We start from the raw sequence: 20,985 nt of genomic DNA on the forward strand, positions 1-20,985 counted from the left end.
TCTCACATTTATATCCCGCTTTTCCAACAAGCAGCTCAGGGTGGCCTAGGTGGTTCTTCCCCTCCTCGTTTAATCCCCACAGCAATCCTATGAGGTAGAGGTTAGGCTAAGAGGCAGTGCCTGACTCCAGGGCCACCCAGAGAGCTTCATGGCTGAGTGGAGATTTGAACCCTGGTCTCCCAGGTCCTAGTCCAACACTGTAACCATTACACTTCTAAAATGCAACCAAATGCCTGGGGGCAGAAAGAGGCCAAAAATAGGCACCCAGAAGCTGTTAATGGTCAGCATCGGGAAAGCTTCAATGGGGAGATCCATACAGTACTGGTGGGTCGTCCCACAGTGAGTCACGGGCTGATCCATGGTGGGCTGCAGCAGCAGCACTACCACTGTGCAAATCTATGGTAAAAGATTAAGAAATGGGTCCCCAGAGGCATGTTTGGGTCCCAAGCGAGTGCTGGGTCTGAAAAGGTTGGAGATACCTGCTGCAGGTGGCCCAAGCGGGGCCACCACTGAAAAGCTACGCTAATGTATTTACTTAAATATGGGGCACAGAAGAACACCCTGAGGGCGCATACCTGGATGTCTGATTCACTGCAGGCAGGATAGTGCCTGTGAGGGTATGGCTGCCTACAAACTTATCTGGGAGTTAAGCCCTCCATGAAGGCAACAGGACTGACTTCCAGGTAAACCTGCAAAGGAAGGCTGCTGCTAAAATGTTTTAAAGGGAACACAGACAGAGAGACTTTCAGGCTAAATATCCCACCCGCTTGGAGGAGCGGGCTCTGCTTCCTCAACGCTGAGAGGAGAAAAGCACTCTGCACACGCTCAGAGATGCTCTTCCCTGACTGCGTCCCACAGCGTGGCGAACGACTGCAGGAAATGAGGGTCCCCCGCCCTCTTCCCTTCGGCGCCTGAGGAGGGAGGGAGACCCAAGCCGCGCACTCACCAGGCGAGGAGGCTCCCGCTCGCCGCCATCTCGCGCCTTCGGCGGCCGCTTCGCCCGGCCTGCAGTTGGAGAGGGCAGCAAGGCCTGAAAGAGGCGACCGCATTCCCACAGTAGAGCCTCGGTGAGCATCGCTAGGAACCGCCCCTGCTTCGCGGTATTACCCAACCAGCGCGGCCGATCTCCCCGCGAGGCATTCACGTGGTAGCGAATTAGCCAACCGGAGTGCGAGATGTAGAAGGAGCTTAGGATCCATTTTGGGTGTGGGCAAGCGAGTTTCTCTCAGCCTTTTCGTCATTTTTATACTTCATATAAAGGGGGAGGGGAAATAAAGGCTTCAAGAGGAGCTCGGCTGAGGGAAACGGCTTCTTTAGTACAGTAGCTCTTTATCTTCAACCTTTTCCCGGTAGGCTCTACTGTCCTCCCCCAGCTTCTATGCTGGAAACTCCAATACGTATTAAAAATAAAAACCCTCGCTGTGGAATAACGCCAGTGCTAGCGAAACAGGTGAAAAACTAAAGTAAATATTGTATGTTAATGTAAGATATTTTAATATTTTAGAACGTTTAATAAATATTTGTGGAAACTGTGTTAATTTAAAAACACTTTATCTTTATGCAATAATAATAATAGATTGCCCTTTATCCTGGGCACACACTGTACAATAATAAACATTTGAAAATGGCCACTAATGTAAATTATGTGACAAAAAGTTGGCAAAGTACATCCAAAGTCGTAGAAAATTAAAAAAATGAAAAGACTAGGGCTTGGTGTCTGAATATGTGAAGTGATTATAAAAATATCACTTGTTTCATTTATTCCTCTTTTTAAATTTACGTTTATTTCTTAAATTTCTGTATAATAACAAAGCACTAATATAATCATAAGAACATCACATTATATGACCCATACATTTGGTGAAATAGCATGGCTGTTTGGAAATAGTTAACCACGCTTTCCAAATTTGGATGTCATAACAGGAAACTATAATTAATTGTCTTTCTGCTCTGTTTCTTTACACAAAGGGGGACAAGAGGCTGTGTGCAAGTGACAGCTCAGTCAGCAGAGCAGGAGACTCTGAATCTCAGGCTTGTGGGCTTGAACCCCATGAGGGGCGAAAGATTCCTGTGTTGGAGGGGCTTGGACTAGATGACCCTCGGGGTCCCTTCCAGCTCTACAGTTCTATGACCTAAGTGCAAAAAGCTGGTTAATCTGTCAGTTTACAAAGTTCTCCTTAAAAATATTATTAATCTGATAGCTAACTATTCATGTTTAATATAAATATTGATAAACTGCTACACTTGTGGGCTGTACCGTTGTAGTCTCTTCAGAAGAGCAAAACTCAGCTAAAGAGCAAAGAACTTTCATTGGGTTTTAGTCAATGTTAGTCCCGGATCCACCAAGTGTCCCTATTTTTCAGGGACAGTCCCGGATTTACAGAAGCCACCCAAGTTTCTGTTTTGATCCTGAAATGTCCTGCTTTTCCTTAGAACGTCCCTATTTTCATTGTAGAAGTGTTGGCAGTTAGGGAATTATCTAACCCCTGAGCCACCTGAAGGCAACACTCCTTAGGGAAGTTTTTTTTAATGTTTAATGTTTTATATATGTTTGAATCTGCCTGGAGGGGCTGGGGCAACCCAGTCAAATGTGTGGGGTGTAATAATAATAATAATAATTCCATAACCAACATTTCTTGAATTATTTTTTTAAAAAAATGAACACAACATCCCTATTTTCATTGGAGAAATGTTGGAAGGTATATAGTCTGGCTCAGAGCAGACCCATTGAAATTAATGTTGAGTGGGACTAACATTGACTACAACTCTTAATATTTTGAAAGTGAAGTGTATGTACAGTGGTACCTCGGGTTACATACGCTTCAGGTTACAGACTCTGCTAACCGAGAAATAGTACCTCGGGTTAAGAAGTTTGCTTCAGGATGAGAACAGAAATTGTGCTCCAGTGGCGCGAGGCCCCATTAGCTAAAGTGGTGCTTCAGGTTAAGAACAGTTTCAGCTTAAGAACAGACCTCCGGAACGAATTAAGTACTTATCCCGAGGTACCACTGTAGTAAAGTATGACATAAATATGTTTCCGTTTATATCTGAATTCATATTCTATTAATAGAGGTACCCCTGCCCGTATGGGCCAGTCTTGACAGACTCTGGGGTTGTGCGCCCATCTCACTCAAGAGGCCAGGGGCCAGCGCTGTCCGGAGACACTTCCGGGTCACGTGGCCAGCGTGACATCGCTGCTCTGGCGAGCCAGAGCCGCACACGGAAACGCCGTTTACCTTCCCGCTGGTAAGCGGTCCCTATTTATCTACTTGCACCCGGAGGTGCTTTCGAACTGCTAGGTTGGCAGGCGCTGGGACCGAGCAGCGGGAGCGCACCCCGCCGCAGGGATTCGAACCGCCGACCTTTCGATCGGCAAGTCCTAGGCGCTGAGGCTTTAACCCACAGCGCCACCTGCGTCCCTATTCTATTAATACAGGTGATCTATAACTAATTTTGTACAGAACACAAAGGGTTTGGAATGGTACTGTATTAAGTGAATGCCACTAAGCCTTATGAAAATGTTCCTTTAGTAAGAGGCAATACAAAGAAGGGGAGGGGATGGCAGGAGAAAGGGAGTAGAAGGATCCCTAAAGAATCCTCAGGAAAGTTCAGCACAGCTGGATCAAATCACATCATTGTATGTTATTTCTTTTATAGGGCTCAAAGATGGACCTACTCATCTTCGGGATCTGTGAACGAGGTGGATGGCTTTCACTGGGAACTGGACAAGGGGAGTGTGTCCCTGTTGGTTCTGCTGGACTTCTCAGCGGCTTTTGATACTACTGACCATTGTATCCTTCTTTGGAACTTCCTCCCTAGAGAAGCTAAACTGTGTCCCACCTTGTCCTTCCACCAGCAGGTGAAAACCTTTTTTAAAGGTTTTTATTAAAAAATTTCTTGGATTACAAAAGTACATACATTGTCTCTACTTTCAGATCATAGAGTCCTTTGTACAGTGGATGCTCAGGTTGCGAACGTGATCTGTGCAGGAGGCATGTTCGCATCCTGTAGTGTTCGCAACCCACAGCGCCGTGTCTGCACATGCGCGGGTTGCGATTTGGCGCTTCTGCACATGCGCAAAGTGCAATATAGTGCTTCTGCAGGGTGGTGCGCAACCTGAAAACGCGCAACCTGAAGTTTCTGTTACCCGAGGTATGACTGTACAGTCCAGTTTTCTTTCAGCAGGCTTTTGAGAACTGACAGCTTTCAATGAAAGGGGCTGGTGCCATGCTGTTTTTCTTGTAATTGTCTAGTTTTTTTTAAATATATAGTTAATATATAGTTTAAAAAAGGGGACGGCAGAGGACGAGATGGTTGGACAGTGTTCTCAAAGCTACCAACATGAATTTGACCAAACTGCGGGAGGCAGTGGAAGGCAGGAATGCCTGGCGTGCTCTAATCCATGGGGTCACGAAGAGTCAGACACGACTAAACAACAACAAAAACGGTAGACAGACTGACTGGAAGGAAGGCAAGGCCAAATCAGTGAAGCAAAGACAAAGCAGGCAGCCTCTTGTTGGTAGGTGCCTGTTTTCTAATCTAAGCAGTTTTCTTGGGGCACCCTGGCCTGCACACTGTTTAGGGATTACTGCTCCTGTCTTTTAGATCCCAACCCTGAGGGCAGGGTCCACTCACCACAGACCAGTAACACTTAATGCACTTGAAGTGAAAAATGAATGTGACCAAGTTTTCCATTAGAAGCTGAAGTTTTATTACAGGAGAACAGTACATCAAGCACATCTAAAATTGATGTGTTCAATGCACTTAATAAAGGTAATGTAATATTAAAGGTACAGGTTCTAAGTACAATATAACAACATTCATATTAGAATGAAAATCAAGAGTATTTAAAAGACAACATTAAATCTCTTATTTTTACATTTGTATTTACAAAATGAGTCAAAATACTTTGTTCAATATCAGAATAAAATAAACTTGAGTCTAAGCTGACAAGTGTAAGAGTGAGCTCTAAAGAAGATCTGATAGAAGTGAAAAAGTTGGTGATAACGGGGAAGATATAATTAGTGAAGTTTTATTACAGTATTACTTTTAATATTCCTCTCAATGGCTTATGCTTTTATCATAGCTAGAAAATGAATTTGTACATACTGTACACATAAGACAACACATTTTTGCATGTACAGTACAGATTCATGATAATTTGTAGTTATTTACAGAAGACTGAGTGTGTTACTCAGTGAGGTTGGTGATGTTTATGTGCTTAATCCTCAAACCAATACATATTTATAATCAGCATTTATTTTTATTCTTCAGACATTTAATTACACAAGAAACATTACTCACACAAACTTGCATAATTTATAAAACAATGAAGCCCAAACAATTAGGGAAAACATTACTGGTATAAAGTATGTGACACTTATATTAGACAAATCAGGAGAGTCTCTGTTTAAGAGGTGAATTGTATCAATAAGGGACTAGAAAATAATCATGGACTTGCATTTTTAAAGAAGATTGTAGCTTTTCTTTTAAAAAAATCAAATCAATTATCCTGAAAATGTTTGTATTTAAAATTTCTATTCATTAAAATATAGCCAGGGTGCCGATAAATACATTTGTATTTATTTCCAGAATAATGGTTTGTTTGCTAAATCAAAATACAGAAGCAGTGCATGGAACCAGGACGTGTGGCTTTAATATTAACTATCCTCTATTATTAAAAAGTGCGGTAAACAAACAGCTTCTTAGATTTCTCAATTTTTTTTTTACTAAAGATCTTATAGCTTCAGTAATAGTACAGAAAAGAGTTGTAATAATTACTTTAAAGGTCAGTTGTTCCCCATTTTAGATATTTGATATCCATTAGGTTTTTGCAAAAGATGATACTGGTAATGAATAACAGGACTTGAATTCTAGCTGAAATAGTCTGATTATTAAGCACTTTTTTTAAAGTTACTATTCTACTGTTGCAGTACTTTATGGTGCCAAATTCTGCTCAGAATTAGGCTGTGCAATTTGTGGTGCCATTGGGAACCACACGTGCATATTCCAGTTTACTCTTTGGCTATAATTTTCTTAATTTATAGCAAATTTCTAGTCAACAGAGAAATACACATTCCCAAGCAAATGTGCATATGATTGCACCATTAGTATGACCATTGCTTAAGTTTCTCAAGTTTTAAAAACTGAGACCAAACCTCTTTTGGCTGTGTGTTTGTTTTGTTGTATTAATGGTATTACTGCACACTGTGGAAATTCTTTATTGCATATACTGATAATTATAGGCAAGGATGGGCCAGCCCTTAGATGTGTTGGCATCCAAGTGTGCAGTAGAAGCCCAGGATTGCAGAACCAGCCTGCGGCATCATAGGCCACATTTCCATTGGCAATCCATTGGCCCATGCTTGTAGTGTTGTGAGGTTAAAATAATCCACAAAAGCTGGGGCAGCCAAGAGAACATAACACAGTGTAGCCATGCTAACTGTTGTACTGGCACAATCGAGGGCAACACAGAATTGGAAATATAGACATTCTAACCTTATTGAAATGTCAAGCTTATTTACTTTTTTCAGTGAAATGACAAGTTTTATTTTACCTTCTTTGATAATAACTACTGATACACAGTAGTAGCTAGAGTTTTTTGTATACTCCTTGGTAATATTGATTCCTGTTCAAGCAGTTGTCAATCCCTGCACAACTGCTTGTGGGAGTGTAGGGGGTCACCAGTGGGCTAACATGGAGTCAGTAATTGTATTAAATCCATCACTGATATAGAGGCATATATACACAGCTGTTGTAATACACAGCCGTGGCAACATATATGACCCATTTATATGCACCAGTTCATACAATCAATGCCTTCTGGCAGTCCCAGGTGTAATATTATTGGGCCCATCAAGTGTTTGAACCCAAACATAGGGTTCATTGTTGTGGATTGCACCTAGTGTTACTCTAATTTGTACTTTTCTCTCCCAAGTCCTTGAATCAAGACAGAACCATCTTTTCACATGAATTCTCCTGGGGGCTCCACTTCTCCCCCTCCCAATAGAATATAACTGTACCCCTATGGTAGCCCTCCCCATATAATTGCAGGGATGCTGAATTGCACCACTGAAGAATTTAGAATGTTCGGGGGGGGGGGGGAAGGACTACTTTTTAGTACTTTACACATTAAAGAGAAAAGTAGTTTGATACACAAAACTGAAACCACTGGGCTCTCCTTGGCATACTTGGTTTCAGAACTACAGTGCCATAGGATAACCAAAGTGTGTTGCGGTTGCAAAGTAGATGAGAGAAAGAAGAAACAGCGTAGGATATCAAATATCATTACTGAGGAGTTATTTTTTTCCTGATTAAATATGCTAGAGAGAACTTTATAGAATGATACTATATATTCAGAGAGAACATGTCCCCAGTCTAGGTACTCTGATACAGGTACTTGATTGGGCATGTGTGTAAATGTATATAAGGTATATACACATGCACACATAGATATTCAGTGAAATAGTACAAGACCCAAATGTGGTATTGCCTAGGAGTAAAACGGGAAGGGGGGATTTGTTCATAAAATTAACTTATCTAGCACCACACATCAGAAAAACACAAAAATAACACACTCTAGTTCTAAACAGCTATTTCTAAAATAGAGTATATAGTAAAACAGATATTATACAGCGTAATGTGGTATTTGATAAACAGATAAATATTTGCACCGCATAGGCTTTTAAAGTAGTATATTTTATCTATAGAGAATGAAAGCAAAATAGTTATAACCATACAAAAGGTGAGCAGAACAACATTGAAGAGTATGACTCAGAAGCTGAGACAAAGATGACATAAGAATTAGAGCAAGAGAAAATGTGTACAGGCCATTACAAGTCCTTAAATTAGTAGTAAAACAAGGAGTTGGTTGATCAAGTTTAAGAAAGCAGTAAACAAGATATTTGCATTTACATGCAGATGTCTAAAATTTGTATTTCTTTTAAATCTATGCACAAAAAGTCACTGTTTTTATTGCTCAACATTCAGTTATGGCTAGAAGTTTTTTTTTTTAACCTTTATTTTGTACTTTGGAAACAAGTATATTGTTAAAGGTGCCATAAAATGGATAGCACTGAGAAAAGTTTGCAAATAAACCACCTAACACTGCAGTTCTTCTTACATTATTAAAAGCCTTGTCTGGGGTTTGTCATATGTTAAATATATTTAAACTGGGAAAATACATCATAGCTTGAAGCCTCCCATTTGGCTCAAACATCCATACAAAAACACATCTCCGAAAAAGGAGCAGGCAGACAATACAATTACATATAAAGAAGCAGCCAGTTAATGTCCTAATAGTCAAAAGAGTTACCACTGGGGCTTTTTTTTACAAATTTGTTGAGTCAAAATAGAAAATTTTGGAGTTAGGAAAATATATATACAGTACCTCTGTGGTTTGTGAAATAAAATTCACTATATTGCTTATGAATTTTCTGCATTTCAATACGAGAATAGCAAACAGATTGCAGGGTCCTGTACATTTATGCATCTTCAGTAAAACTTTCTAAGGAGTATGGGAAAGCTCAAGTGTGCAAAGTAAACACATGCACAAAATAATGATGTAGCATAAAGCATTCTATGTGCTCAATTCTTTTCCCCCTTTTAAAAGAAGTATTCTTAAGCGGCAACGGGATGAACAGTAAAGATAAAGTGAATGCCACAGCAGTAAAAAAATAAAAATTGAATGACATAATGATTCTTGGCTTTCAGATTCACAATGCTTCAATGCACAGGAGCTAAAATTTTATATTTGGATTAAGTTTATTTATTGCTCTGAAGAGGAACTGTTATGCCCTGCTACCAATAAATGTGAAAATCTAATTAACACACTTATATACATAAAGCAATGTAAAACAACATCTTCCTTTATTCCTAGATCTCTATATATCCAAATAGTTAGAAAAGTAGACAAACAAACTAGTTTCAACATGACAAATTTTAAATGTGACACCTGCACATTCCTCTAAGAATTCGCAGTCTAGTAGTGAATTATCACAATACAATTGAACCAGAATTGGCATGTGAAAATATGTTCTCAAATCTTTATTTGTAATATCATTAATCCATTAGTAGTTAATTGGTTGATTGTATAAGGCTTTGGTTTGATTCCTAATCACCACTTTACCAGAAATATTAAATTGAAGAAATGTAAATGCCACAAAATTTAAATTTATTCACATTGTATTAACATTTGGATTATTTTTAAAAATACTTTTAAGTCATAAGACATCTGACTTCTAAATAGCGTGGCCCTGTAAATGCACAGATAGAGTTTGATTATTAATTTTGTTTGACTTGATAAAAATGATTGTGTGAAGACCTCCAAGTAAATGATTAGTCAAACAAATTAACAGATCATCCAAATATTTTACATCAATTCTTCAAGTTTATAGTGTCTAAGGCAATCATCTGGGAATTGAAAACCATCCACAAATGGTTGCCTTGGACACCCACTTACAAGGAGCCAGCTTTGGCGTTAACTCTGTAGTTTTATCTCCAAGGAAAGAGGTGGCAGGAAACAATTAGGATGTCAATACTTATCCATATTTACATATATTTGGGAATCTTTTATTAGAGCTCATGGTTGAATTGAAATCTTTCCAAAATTATTGCCTTAAAACTGCATCAAGAATACTTTGCACTCAGCATTGCCCAGAAGGATCACATGGCAATCACGTGTCCCTTACTGGACACTCAAAATCTGGATAATCACATAACCAGAAAAAGCATACAATTTTGTATTGGCACTGGTCCATTAATATTTCCCAAGCTACATAAATTGCGCACACAGAACAGACACTTAGGAACAAATATAAAAATAAAAATTAGATATGCTTTCTAATTAGTTCAGCTTTATAGGATTATAATCTCTTCTAGATGTACATATTTCACCCTGTAATTTTCTGATCATCCTTTACACTTAACAAACAGGCTCACTCCTTTGAAAATATTTGAGTACCTCTTACAAAGCTGTCTCATTTTGAAGGATTAAGCTGCTAATAGATCAGAAAGGGAAAAAAACACTTTCAACAAACAACCACTTTTTAGTCTTAGAAGAGAACCAGGATGTAAGCACAACAGAACATGCAATGGATGCTTTATATACAGTGGTACCTCGCAAGACGAAATTAATTCGTTCTGCAAGTTTTTTTTGTCTTGCGAATTTTTCATCTTGCGAAGCATGGATTCCCTGGGTATTAATGGTTTTAAGAAAAAGGAAACAAGCCCATAGGGAAATTCGTCTTGCGAAGCAACTCAAAAAATGAAAAACTTGCGTCTTGCGAGTTTTTCGTCTTACGAGGCATTCGTCTTGCGAGGTACCACTGTATACTTAACGGTGGTTACTTCTGTAAAAAAATAAAAATGGATTGCAATGTTGTGGCAGTTAGGAAAGAAAGCATGAGTAGAACACATGATACATAAATTAAACAAAGTGGGGGTGTTGCAGTTGGAGAAGGGCATTCAACCACTTAGCTGAGATGATGAAATCAATTTCTCTTTGGCCTGACTGTTAAAGAGAGAGAGTCTTAAATTCTTATTTAACTTCTGTTTCCTTTGCGGCTTCTTCTGCTTTTAATAAACATGGAAAGAGGCACAAACTTCACACATCAAGGAAAGCTTAGCAGAGCAATTCCAACTCTGGTTGGGGAGCAGCATGGCAAAATGGAGTGGCAGAGCTCATGCCAGCTGGAACAGAATGTGGGCGGGACTAGTAATGGCTACCTTTTCTGCTGCAGCAGGACCAGACTGGCACAGCAGTGGCCTTAATTGGGCTCTTCATTGGACCAGCTTAGGAGTGAACAAAACTTTGGCCAGCCCAACTCTGCTCCACCCACTAAATGTTCCACTTTGGAGCCCTCCATTGGCTGATGTTGGCAGTAGTGACCAGTGGAGACCAGTAGATCCTATATCCCCCCAGAAGCAAAGACCTGGGTTTAGAACTGCAGCCTTCCTTCCACACTCCTATTAGGGCCTTTTAGAACATTTTAAATACTCTGCTCTATGGTTTGGCACAGTGGCAGCACTACCTTCTACATATTTATATTAATTACTGAATTATATGGGGATTGTTATCATGCAGCTTACCCTCCCTTCCAATTTTGGTTTTATTTTGTTAAAGTAAAGCACATTCACCAAGAGCGGGGGAGTTTAATAACCTGTTCTGGGCAGAATATTATTCAGTTTATTTTGAATTGCATGGCTCTCATTAAAACAGCAGCTTATAACAATAGTTTTTAGGATAACATAAACTTAAATTAAACAGGAGTTTAACACCGAGGATTAATTCTGTATTGCAAAATACTGACAATGAACTTTACATAAAAATACAAATTTAGCTTCATTGTGTCTAAAAGTGTATTGGCACCCAATGTTTTTTCATTATAGAAATTTAGAAAATATACAGCACATTTGCTTTGGAAAATAAGCTAGTGTATTGCCAGCTTCTTCAGCATTGTCTAAAATTCTGCCCCAGAAGCCTCTGTGTTGGCCAGAACCACAAAGGCCAAGATACAGGCCAAGATACATGCTATGCTTATTGTGTAATATGCAGCAATGTTTTTTTTACTTAAATTACAGATGCAGAGGAATGCAGGATTCCTATCATAACACAGAGTGAAAGGAGGTTTCCTTCTTCTCTTCCCCAGCTTTGATCAGAATAGAAACTGCCCCTCCCATATGGCTATGAGTTTCAGTGGGTGGAGAATCCCTTTGGCACCAGCCCCTTGCCATGCTGGAGGAGCAATTCCCATAAGCCTCCTGTCACCATGCGGTACATTTATGTTTGAATTTATGCACTTCATCGTGCCTGTAATTTAATTAACAAAAATCAAAGGTTTTTCACAGTAAGCATAACATGTAGTTGGTCCCAAGATGACATATAGAAGTATTGAAGAGTCTATGATTAAAACATTATGAACAGTGGCTATCTGAAATAAAATTAAATTATTTTGTTTCACGGGCCAATACAAGCTCACTTCTCTAATACATTAAACAAAATACTCAGAGCACTGGAATTATTATTATCTTGTGCCAATCCTTAAAAGAGTTGAGCAGTATAGGGTCTGGAAACCCAAACAACTGAAATTCACTTGGATAAAAAAATGTCTCTGCCCAGTTCAGTTGTGCAATGGAGGGATAGTATGAAACTTTCGAAAAGCAATTTGTCCCAGAAGTACTGGCCACCCTGTTGAAGAGTTCTACAAGATCCCTGAGCACATTTGTTTCAGACTTTTTCACCCCAACTTCTAAACGGTAGGGCATCTATTATTGATAACAAGATGGATTGTCATTCACAGTTAAGTCAATCATAAGGTGCTTATATACCCCTTTTGTTCCCCAATTTGCACAAAGAACTGTCAGAATTTTTCATTGTGAATGGCAGGGCATGAATGATTACATGATCAATGTTTTTTGGCAGTGGCGTTAGGATTATTATCTGGCTGCCCCTTGACAACAACAAGTGATTCAATCGACATTCCTTAGCAAAAAAAAGAAGAAGAAGGCAAAAAAAAATATGTACAACAAATATGTATTTTTTCCCTGAGGGGTCAAGGTTTAAACCCGCAAGTGCTCTATGTACATATTGCACTATAGAGGAGTGAAGTACATGTGCAAAAAAGCAACGATGACTGAAGCTTACTAATATATATATATATTAAGAAAAAAATTATTATGCTATGTCCTCACACACTATGGAATGTCGGTAACACAAATAGCTTTCCTGTCATCTAAAACTTAAAAACAAAAAACCACAACCCACATCTCTACTATGGCACATTCAATGAAATAAAATCTTTTCCAAAGACAAGTAGACAAATTCCATCAACAAAAATAATACAAAGTTGGTTTGTTTGTTTTTTTCTTTTTCTTTTTCTGAAAAATTACATTGCTTTCTTTCATTGTTTCACATTACAAAATCTTTTTGTTTGTTAATCTTTACACAAATCACATTTTATTGCAGGAATATTTCAAGTGCCATCAAATATTTATAGAAGGGTTAAAAAAATAGAAGTCTCTCTAAGTGGTCCAGACAAGGCTTTATATAGAATATTTTTTCCACCTTCTATTTTTGACTTAAATATCTTCAACACATTTTCTTTATTCTATGGACACTTAATGGCCAGAAGCAACCACACACATACAGTGGTACACACATTCATACCTTGATAGCCATATGATGATGGTGATGGTCTAAAAGCTCCAGAAAAGAACAACTAAACTTAAAACAGTATCTCGCATCGTGTCATTTCAAAACAGTATGAAAATCCTAGAGATGCAAAAGTATATAACCGTGGTCTAAGACTACATATCTTATTTTAGAAATAAATTCTATCTTGAAATATTCCAACTGTACCAGATGTCCAGCAAAATGGGATAGAAGATGAAAATCCAAGACAATTTTTAACTTAACCGCTTTCTGGAGTGATTGATTCTAATACCTGTAGCCATTTTATATAACTTCATCAAATTATATAGTACAGTCCCAAAAGATTCCCACACTTTATACATTTGAATTTAGTCCACAGCCTGCAAGTTTTCTAATGAAATAAACTACCCCGTCATATTCTGATTTTAGTCCTTATTCTCAGCTTCTTTTTTTCCAGATAGGTTTTGCCCCTGCTCTGATGCTGGCATCTACATACTTTCAGCTACAGCTTGAGTTCTTCGGCATGTCCTCTCTTAAAAAGGCATCAGCAACAGTTCCCACCATTTTACCTTTTTTCAAAGCATAATTTGCTGTTAACTGAGATGAAGAAAACATGGGCTAGTTTATGCACCAATTAATGGATTTTGGAAAAAGCTATAATATGTCTAATGTGTAGACCTAAAGTGCTTGGCTTTCAAGACAGGAGTGAACCTGGTGTCTGCTTTTAGGGATAAGATTGGGAATGATATGGCATTGCCTACAGGTAAGGACCAATTCAATATCTGAATATATTTTGTGTGAGCAGATAAATGTAAAATATTTACTAAGCATAACAGAGGCCGTGACTGAGAGTCAATACGAAATACCAAAATATAACTAACCCTTTTACTGCCAGAAGTGAATACTGTTCATTTTTCATTTGAATCAACTTTATACATTTTGTCTCTAGTAAATGGCTGGCCTTAAACAGGCGCTGGCTGGTAGATACTGGAGTTTTAATTTAGCTGAACTTTAAAACTAAATTAGCATTTGAGGGAGGTCATATTAAAAAAAAACCTCATTTGCTAAACAGCCTGGATTTAAGCTTGGACTGCATCTATAAAAAGACCAGAATTAACATTTACTACCAGTTACTCCAATAAAATAAACAAAACTTATGAGGATGGCAAAATTCTGTCCATGTAGCTAGCAGGATTTTCATTCTTTAGAAACAGCTCCCCTGTACTGGGGTAGAGGAAAACTGAATATTGGGATGCTTTCCATTCACTGGATGCAATTAAAGTTTATTGTGATCAGGGGTTTCTCAGGCTTTTCTGGGAATCTATTTGCTATCTCTTGGCATGCATTAGAGGGTTGCTTATAGAAAGGAATGGGTGAGCTTCTATATGTGCGGAGCACCAAGAACATATCTAAGCCAGTCATAGCTATTCCTGTGTTTGATGAAACTGTATCGTAGATGCCTTCTTACAAAGTACAGTGGTACCTCGGTTAAGAACTTAATCCATTCCGGAAGTCCGTTCTTAAACCAAGGCGCGCTTTCCCTAATGAGGCCTCCCGTTGCTGGTGCCCTTCCACTGTTTGGATTCCGTTTGTAGACCGAGGTAAAGTTCTCAAACCAAGACACTATTCTGGTTTTGCGGAGTTTGTAAACCAAATCGTTCTTAAACCGGACTGTTCTTAAACCGAGGTACCACTGTATCTGTGGTCAATGGAAAGGGTAAATGGCAAGAGGACTGCATTTGAATTTCCCATTTCTACATTCCCAACCTAAGTGGCTCAGGAGCATAGAGATCTGCTGCTCTGCTCACAGATGGGAGATACATATATGAAGGCAGCCATGTGTGTAACTTCTTACATAGAACTGCTGGTATATATTACTAACATGTTTGCATGAGTAGCTCCTGTCTGCAAGCCCAACATGGTCCTAAAATGTTTTCATGTTCACTTTTGTTTGCACATTAGATCCTTTCAGAACTAATTAGGCCTTGATTTCCCTAGATGCTAACAAACTGCCAGCTGCCCTGGGAGTGATAGAGGTGAAAGATTCTGCAGCTATAAGTTTGTTTCCTGTCTGACTGAACTGGCGTTACAGTTCTAATGCCTATAGAAAATTTAATCTTACAGTTTGCACTGGGCATGTAGGAACCCTCAAAGATGAGAATTTTCAGCTCTTTATACTACATTGAATGAAGACTTTGGGGCTCAAAACAAACAGGTCCAACTTCATAGCCCCTCATGCACCTTCCTTAATAGGAATTTTGTATTACCTTTTACATGTGAATTACTACTACACTGTATGCTAGAATGCACGTATACTCCAACAAGTAAATAAAATTTTTCATACCTTGCAAGAGGTCATTTTGAAATAAAAAAAATACTTAAATAATCATAATATCCAATATACGGCAAAAAAAAAATATTTTTTGAGATTTTCTTTAGGAGCCTGAAAAATCCATGTCTAGACAGCTGGATGGTTGGTCTTTTGATGAAAACTTTCAGGCACTGAGACAAGAAGATTACATCAGTCTGTATGCTTTAAATTTAAATCATCAGGATGCTAAAAATTGCTATATTATAAAATTTATTTTACAAAGAGTCATTTGAATAAGTTAGGTGTAGTTTGAAGAACTCCCTTGCTTTACAAGTTATCCTGAGAAGAATCTTTTACTCTTTGATACATTTTCTCAATCAAGGGTGTTGGTGGAATCAAGGTTAGAAGTGTACTTTGGAATAACCGAGTTCTTGACTTGTCAACAGATAAAAAATAGCACAGTTGCCACCTCTAGCTGAGTAGGATTTAGGATTCGTCACAAAAACACAATGACCTAAGACTGTTTAAGGTTGAATAAAATACTCCAGATGGTATGTAAATAATTCCTAAAATAATGACTCAAATTAGAACTCAGGTTCTAAAATGTTTAGGTTTGTATGTAACTGCTACATTTTGAATGAAGCCCCAGTATGCTCCAGAGAAATCGGGTGGAGAGAAGCACTCCCTAGCCCTATGTATGTCCTTTTTATTTTCATCTTCAGTAACAAAACAAGATTTCTCAAAAAGTGAGTGATTCACTTATACTGGGAACCACATTTGAAACAACACTTGGAAAATTCAGTATCACATGTATGCATTGTGGTAGGATGTGGCCTAATTCAAAGTCATGGTTTATGATCCATTTGCTACCAGGAAAGCAAACTGTGCTGAGATTTTTCTGTGTGGAAAGCCATCTGTGTAACATAGCAGCCCGTGGTTGGCATCCATTTTAACTACGCCAGTGAAATGAGGGTTTTTGCTGTTTGTAGTTAAACTGGGCCCAATCAATATGGTGTGCCTTATTGGTGGCAATTTTATTGCCAGTTTAATGTTTGTGGGCCTGTTTTATTCCTTGGAAGGTGGGAAAATAAGAGAAGATTGAAAGGGCTATTCCTAAATTAATTTCTTTAGAGTCAGATACTTCATTTCATTTCATAATCCACTATTCACATAATTGGCCATCCTGGACAGCTTATTGAGCATTCCTCTGTGGCTAAAAAGTGCAGCACTCAGTTGAAATCAAGCTTTAGGCCTTTTTCTCTAGGTGTGGGGACCCGCTTAAATTACACTGTTTAGTTTATGGAGTAAGTAGCCACATGTAAACCCACTTTTACTAAATAAAATAAACAACAGTGCCACAATCCAGCAAACAGTTATTCAGTCTTAAATATTAAAGAGATTTGGGCACTCTTAACTGTACGCTGGATTTAAGTCAAGGGAGACAATTCACCAGGAAACACTATTATAATTTGGAAATCTCCCATTCATTTCAATCAGGACTACACAAAAGAACTTTGTGATGGATTGTACCCTATCTGTCTCAACAGATGACTAATGGTGCACACGCACTTGCTGGACACACACACACACATACACTCACTCACTCACTCTCTCTCTCTCTCTCTCTCTCTCTCACACACACACACACACTCTAAATGTAAACAAAAGTATTAGGACCAATATTTCCAAAAGATATGTATCTAAATTTGGTTTTCTGAATCCATATTTAGTCACCTAAGGAATCGGCTGACTTTAAAATGAGCTAATTTTTCAGTAGCACCTTTAAAGTGATTAAATATAGATTTTCTCTATCCCTATGTCAGCAATCTCTTTAAGAACAGGGATTGTTTTGTTTATATATTAAATTGTCTTTTAAAAACACAAGCTAAAACTAGCAGTTTAGAAACTTGTTTTCCCCCCTCCCCCCCTCGTTCCATTACACAAAATCACTGAAGGTATTTCATGATATGACCGGCCTCTCTTTAAAGGTAAATGTGGAAAACAGCAGCATAAACACCTTGCAGTGTCCCTATACCTTCCAAACCTCCCACAGTTAAACTTGAAGTTCTGGTGCACATGCAGCACAACAATGAACACGCTAGCATATAATTTAAAAGAAAAAGGTGCAAAATGAAAGTGCCTTATCAATTCAACAATAAAAGCTATACCAGTAACTACATTTTATATTAATTAAAACAATATTATAAACAATATCTCTTTTGCTATATATAGACTTCGTGCCCATTTACCCTGTAATAGATTATAATGCTATTGTCACTATTGCTATGGACCCTTTTCATGCCATTCCGCCTACTGGCAAAATCAACGGTAGGGTGAAAAGAAATCGTCCTTCATGAAACAATGAGCAAGTTGTGCAAACTGATGCTGAAGCCTCTGCAATGCACACCAGTCGCTGGTTTCTAGCTGGAGATTCTGCTCTTACTAACAAAACGTCGTTCTGTGGAAGTCTGTGGGCAGTGAGTTTCGAGGAAAAGGAAACCTCCTGATTTTTAGTACCCTCATTCTGCATAAACAGAAGTCAAAGACAGAAGTCAAGACAAAAAAAGGGTCCATATTGGTAGGGATCATGGAAATCATTTGTGTGAGAAAAACAAGTTCAACTTTTGTGTCATTTCCCCCATTTTTTCTGCCTGACCCCATTCGCCAGAAGATGTGCAGTGTGTTGGCTCCCTAGGTCTATGCAGGACCATATAAAGTGTCTTGGTTTCTATTATCTTTTTTTCCTTTTCTCTTTTAAAGTTTGTACTTCAGACATTCTAGAAGTGCTTAGGTGATACGTTTACCCATCCATTTGCATTGCTGGCTCAAATTCTGAAGTGAACAACTCCTTGTACAATGGAGGAAAATGAAGTCGCACAATGTCTGGGTATATTGCTCTAAATGCCATAAGCTTTTCTGTATGTCGCCCGCACAGTGCTCTTAAAGTAGACACTTTGCATATTAGCTGTAGGGAGAGAAAAGCAAAATGAATTAGATGTACAGGTATGAAAATGCTTTGGGGTCTTTTAATTTTGTTCTTCAAGGTAACAAATCCTAGTTTCCTTGTAAGAATGGGGCTAGAGAATGCCTGTCTAACAGCATCCATCATCATCATCATCACCATCACCATTAACCATAACAACTCCTTCTCTTCCATAACTTAGAAAAGCCACAGAGAAAATAAGGAGAGACCTCATTGCAACTAAATTCTGCCTTTCAAAGTGTTCCATATGGCTATTTGTTAAGGGTGACTTGTGAAGCCTGTAAAACTAAAGTAGCAACAATTATCCATTTTAAATTGTTCCATTAACATCAGTAACAAATAATATGTACCTTAAGCCTGTATTTTTTTGTATGACTTAATATAATTTGTATAATTTAAACATGTATCAACAATATCTTCCATAACATTTCCACAATCAAAGCATCATACTTGCAGCCTAACTAGTACTTAATTTCTAAAAGGTGAGCTGTTGGACTTTAGATCCTGCTTGAATGGCATACACTCAAATCTGAAAGCCCTTTGCCCTAATCCCACACGTGTGCATGTGTGAGGGTTGGTGGCTGGCAGGCTGTAGTATTTAGTAGGAAAAGGAATGTACATGTTCAAAAGTACCTTACTCCTGTTCCTTTGTTCCACAGCAAAGCTCTTGCATTGCAAACTGGTTCCTAAAATGAAATCAGGTAGCCCTAGCTTAAATTAATCCTTGAGCGCTGATTCAGTACTTTATGTGGAATGAATACATCAAGCAGAGGCAAACATAATCTATTTTTGTGAAGGTAAGTGGCTAATTTTCCATTCTTCAAAAACAAAATCAATTTTACGTGCTCAGCCTGTTATGTCAGTCTTGGAAAATGGTACAAATTTTAAGCAGACCTCACAAAACACGTCATAAACTAAACTGCTAATTACATTGTGTGTATGTATGTATGTATGTATGTATGTATGTATTTCCATTTATAATCAGCCCTTCACAGTACCTCAGGGCAGATTAGAACAGGTCAAAATTACAATTTATTCCAAATAAAACAATCTTCTAAAGTTATAATTTAAAACAACCACCCAAGTAACAAAGCACTGCAGAGAAGGGAAGATCATTTGGTGTTCATCCTCAACACCAAAGACCTGGGGCGGGGGGGGAGTTGTGCCTTGATCTGCTCCTGGAAAGGACATAATGGTGGGACCAAGCACACATTGGAGGGGAATGTGTTCCATGTCACACCACAGAGAAAGCCCTGCTCTCAGATGCCACCACCTCTTGAGCTTCACAGGGTGGAGGCACCATCAGCAGGGTCTCTCCTGCCAATTTCATCATTTTTGCTGCTCTAATTAAGGTGACTAATATTCACCAGAAAAAGGCCTGTTGCACACAACACAGTAAGCCAAACCCTTGCTTACTGGAACTGTGTAAATGCATGGGGTCCTGAAGAGGAACTTGCAGCTGGCTGGCTACTCCTTGGTTACAGCTTACGGTCAGTGAAGACAGAGCTTAATCACGAGTCCCCATTCAGATGACACTCTTAAGTTGCAGTAAAAAAAGACCAGGGAGGACACTTACTCTGGTGCAAACCAGGCCACTGTCAGACTCTTTAGCTCTTACCTTTGTTAAGATTCCATCTTCTCGGTGGTTCTTCTGTAATACATGTTGAAGTGCTAACTGAATCTTCTGTTGGAGCTTTTCTATTTTTACTTTCTCCTGAAGCCATGATCGGTCTAAAATGAAAATTACCCGTGTTGAAATCTTACAAATAAAAACATACAATATGATTAAATCTAGTATTCAAAATGTTTTTGAAACTACCTTCCACAAACTACTTTCTACAATTATTTCTTCTTAATGCATGACTACATAAAATTGTGCAATGTTTAACAACACCCAAAAGGGATACACCTGCAATTCCTTTCTCTTTACTTCAGTCCCATGTGCTCCATGTGCACAAAATGAATGGGACTCTACCATACCAGAGCATACTCTTGTGCACAGTGGGGTTTCCTTCAATACAGTAAAATCAAGTCATGGTGAAATGAAAAAGTGATGTATTGTCAAGTAGAGAGTTGTCAAGTGACATATATGCATGTGTGAATCAGCCCATAAAGTCATGTTTTCTCCAAAGCAACTAGCTATACATTCCATACTAAGCATTTGTTCTTTAGCACAGTGAATCCTATAGTTGTCCTAGTGTTCACACACCATTCTTAAATAGTCACTCTTGGCTACGTGCATAATCAGTAGGATGGTGAATCAATTATAAGATTTGGGTTGGGTTCTAATTTGGCTCTTTCGAAAGCAACCCACTTTGGTTTGAAGTGCTTCAGAGGCTTCCTGAAGAGTGGCAGTGAGAAAAGAAACTTTGTCCTTTCCAAAGCAAATCTGCCTTGGAAAAAACAAAGCTCTGTTCCACTTCACCACCTTCACTATTACGGAGAATAAAAAAATGGCAAATAACTTTTCCCTTTAAATAGAAGTGGTTGGCATTTCAGGCATAGTAGCCCCTCCAGAGTTTATAAAGCTTGCCAAATTAC

The 20,985-nt window shown here is 38.6% G+C and overlaps 2 protein-coding genes across 5 annotated transcripts in view; both read right to left on the reverse strand.

Moving 5' to 3' along the window:
• Positions 1-1,092, reverse strand: part of ICE2 (interactor of little elongation complex ELL subunit 2) — a 32,298-nt gene extending 31,206 nt beyond the window's left edge. The window contains exon 1 of one of the 4 annotated variants that reach the window (XR_014557922.1): positions 947-1,092. Coding sequence is in view for 2 of the 4 variants with exons in the window: in XM_083712555.1 (XP_083568681.1) it covers positions 947-975 (29 nt within the window). In the remaining 2 variants the exon portion in view is untranslated. Of the gene's footprint in view, positions 1-575; positions 839-946 lie in introns of those variants that run through there. The other 3 variants (XM_083712555.1, XM_083712556.1, XM_083712557.1) reach the window with 3 other exon arrangements.
• Positions 1,093-4,687: 3,595 nt separating this feature from the next.
• RORA (RAR related orphan receptor A) overlaps positions 4,688-20,985 on the reverse strand; it is a 359,488-nt gene continuing 343,190 nt past the window's right edge. The window contains exons 10-13 of the mRNA XM_083712718.1: positions 20,063-20,175; positions 17,100-18,426; positions 10,334-17,056; positions 4,688-10,116 (exon numbers count right to left, since the gene is read on the reverse strand). Of these exons, the coding sequence (XP_083568844.1) occupies positions 18,262-18,426; positions 20,063-20,175 (278 nt within the window). The 3' untranslated portion in view covers positions 4,688-10,116; positions 10,334-17,056; positions 17,100-18,261. The remainder of the gene's footprint in view (positions 10,117-10,333; positions 17,057-17,099; positions 18,427-20,062; positions 20,176-20,985) is intronic.

The sequence above is a fragment of the Podarcis gaigeae genome (genome assembly GCF_964106915.1).
Source record: "Podarcis gaigeae genome assembly, chromosome: 14".
In the NCBI taxonomy this organism is placed as follows: Eukaryota; Metazoa; Chordata; class Lepidosauria; order Squamata; family Lacertidae; genus Podarcis; species Podarcis gaigeae.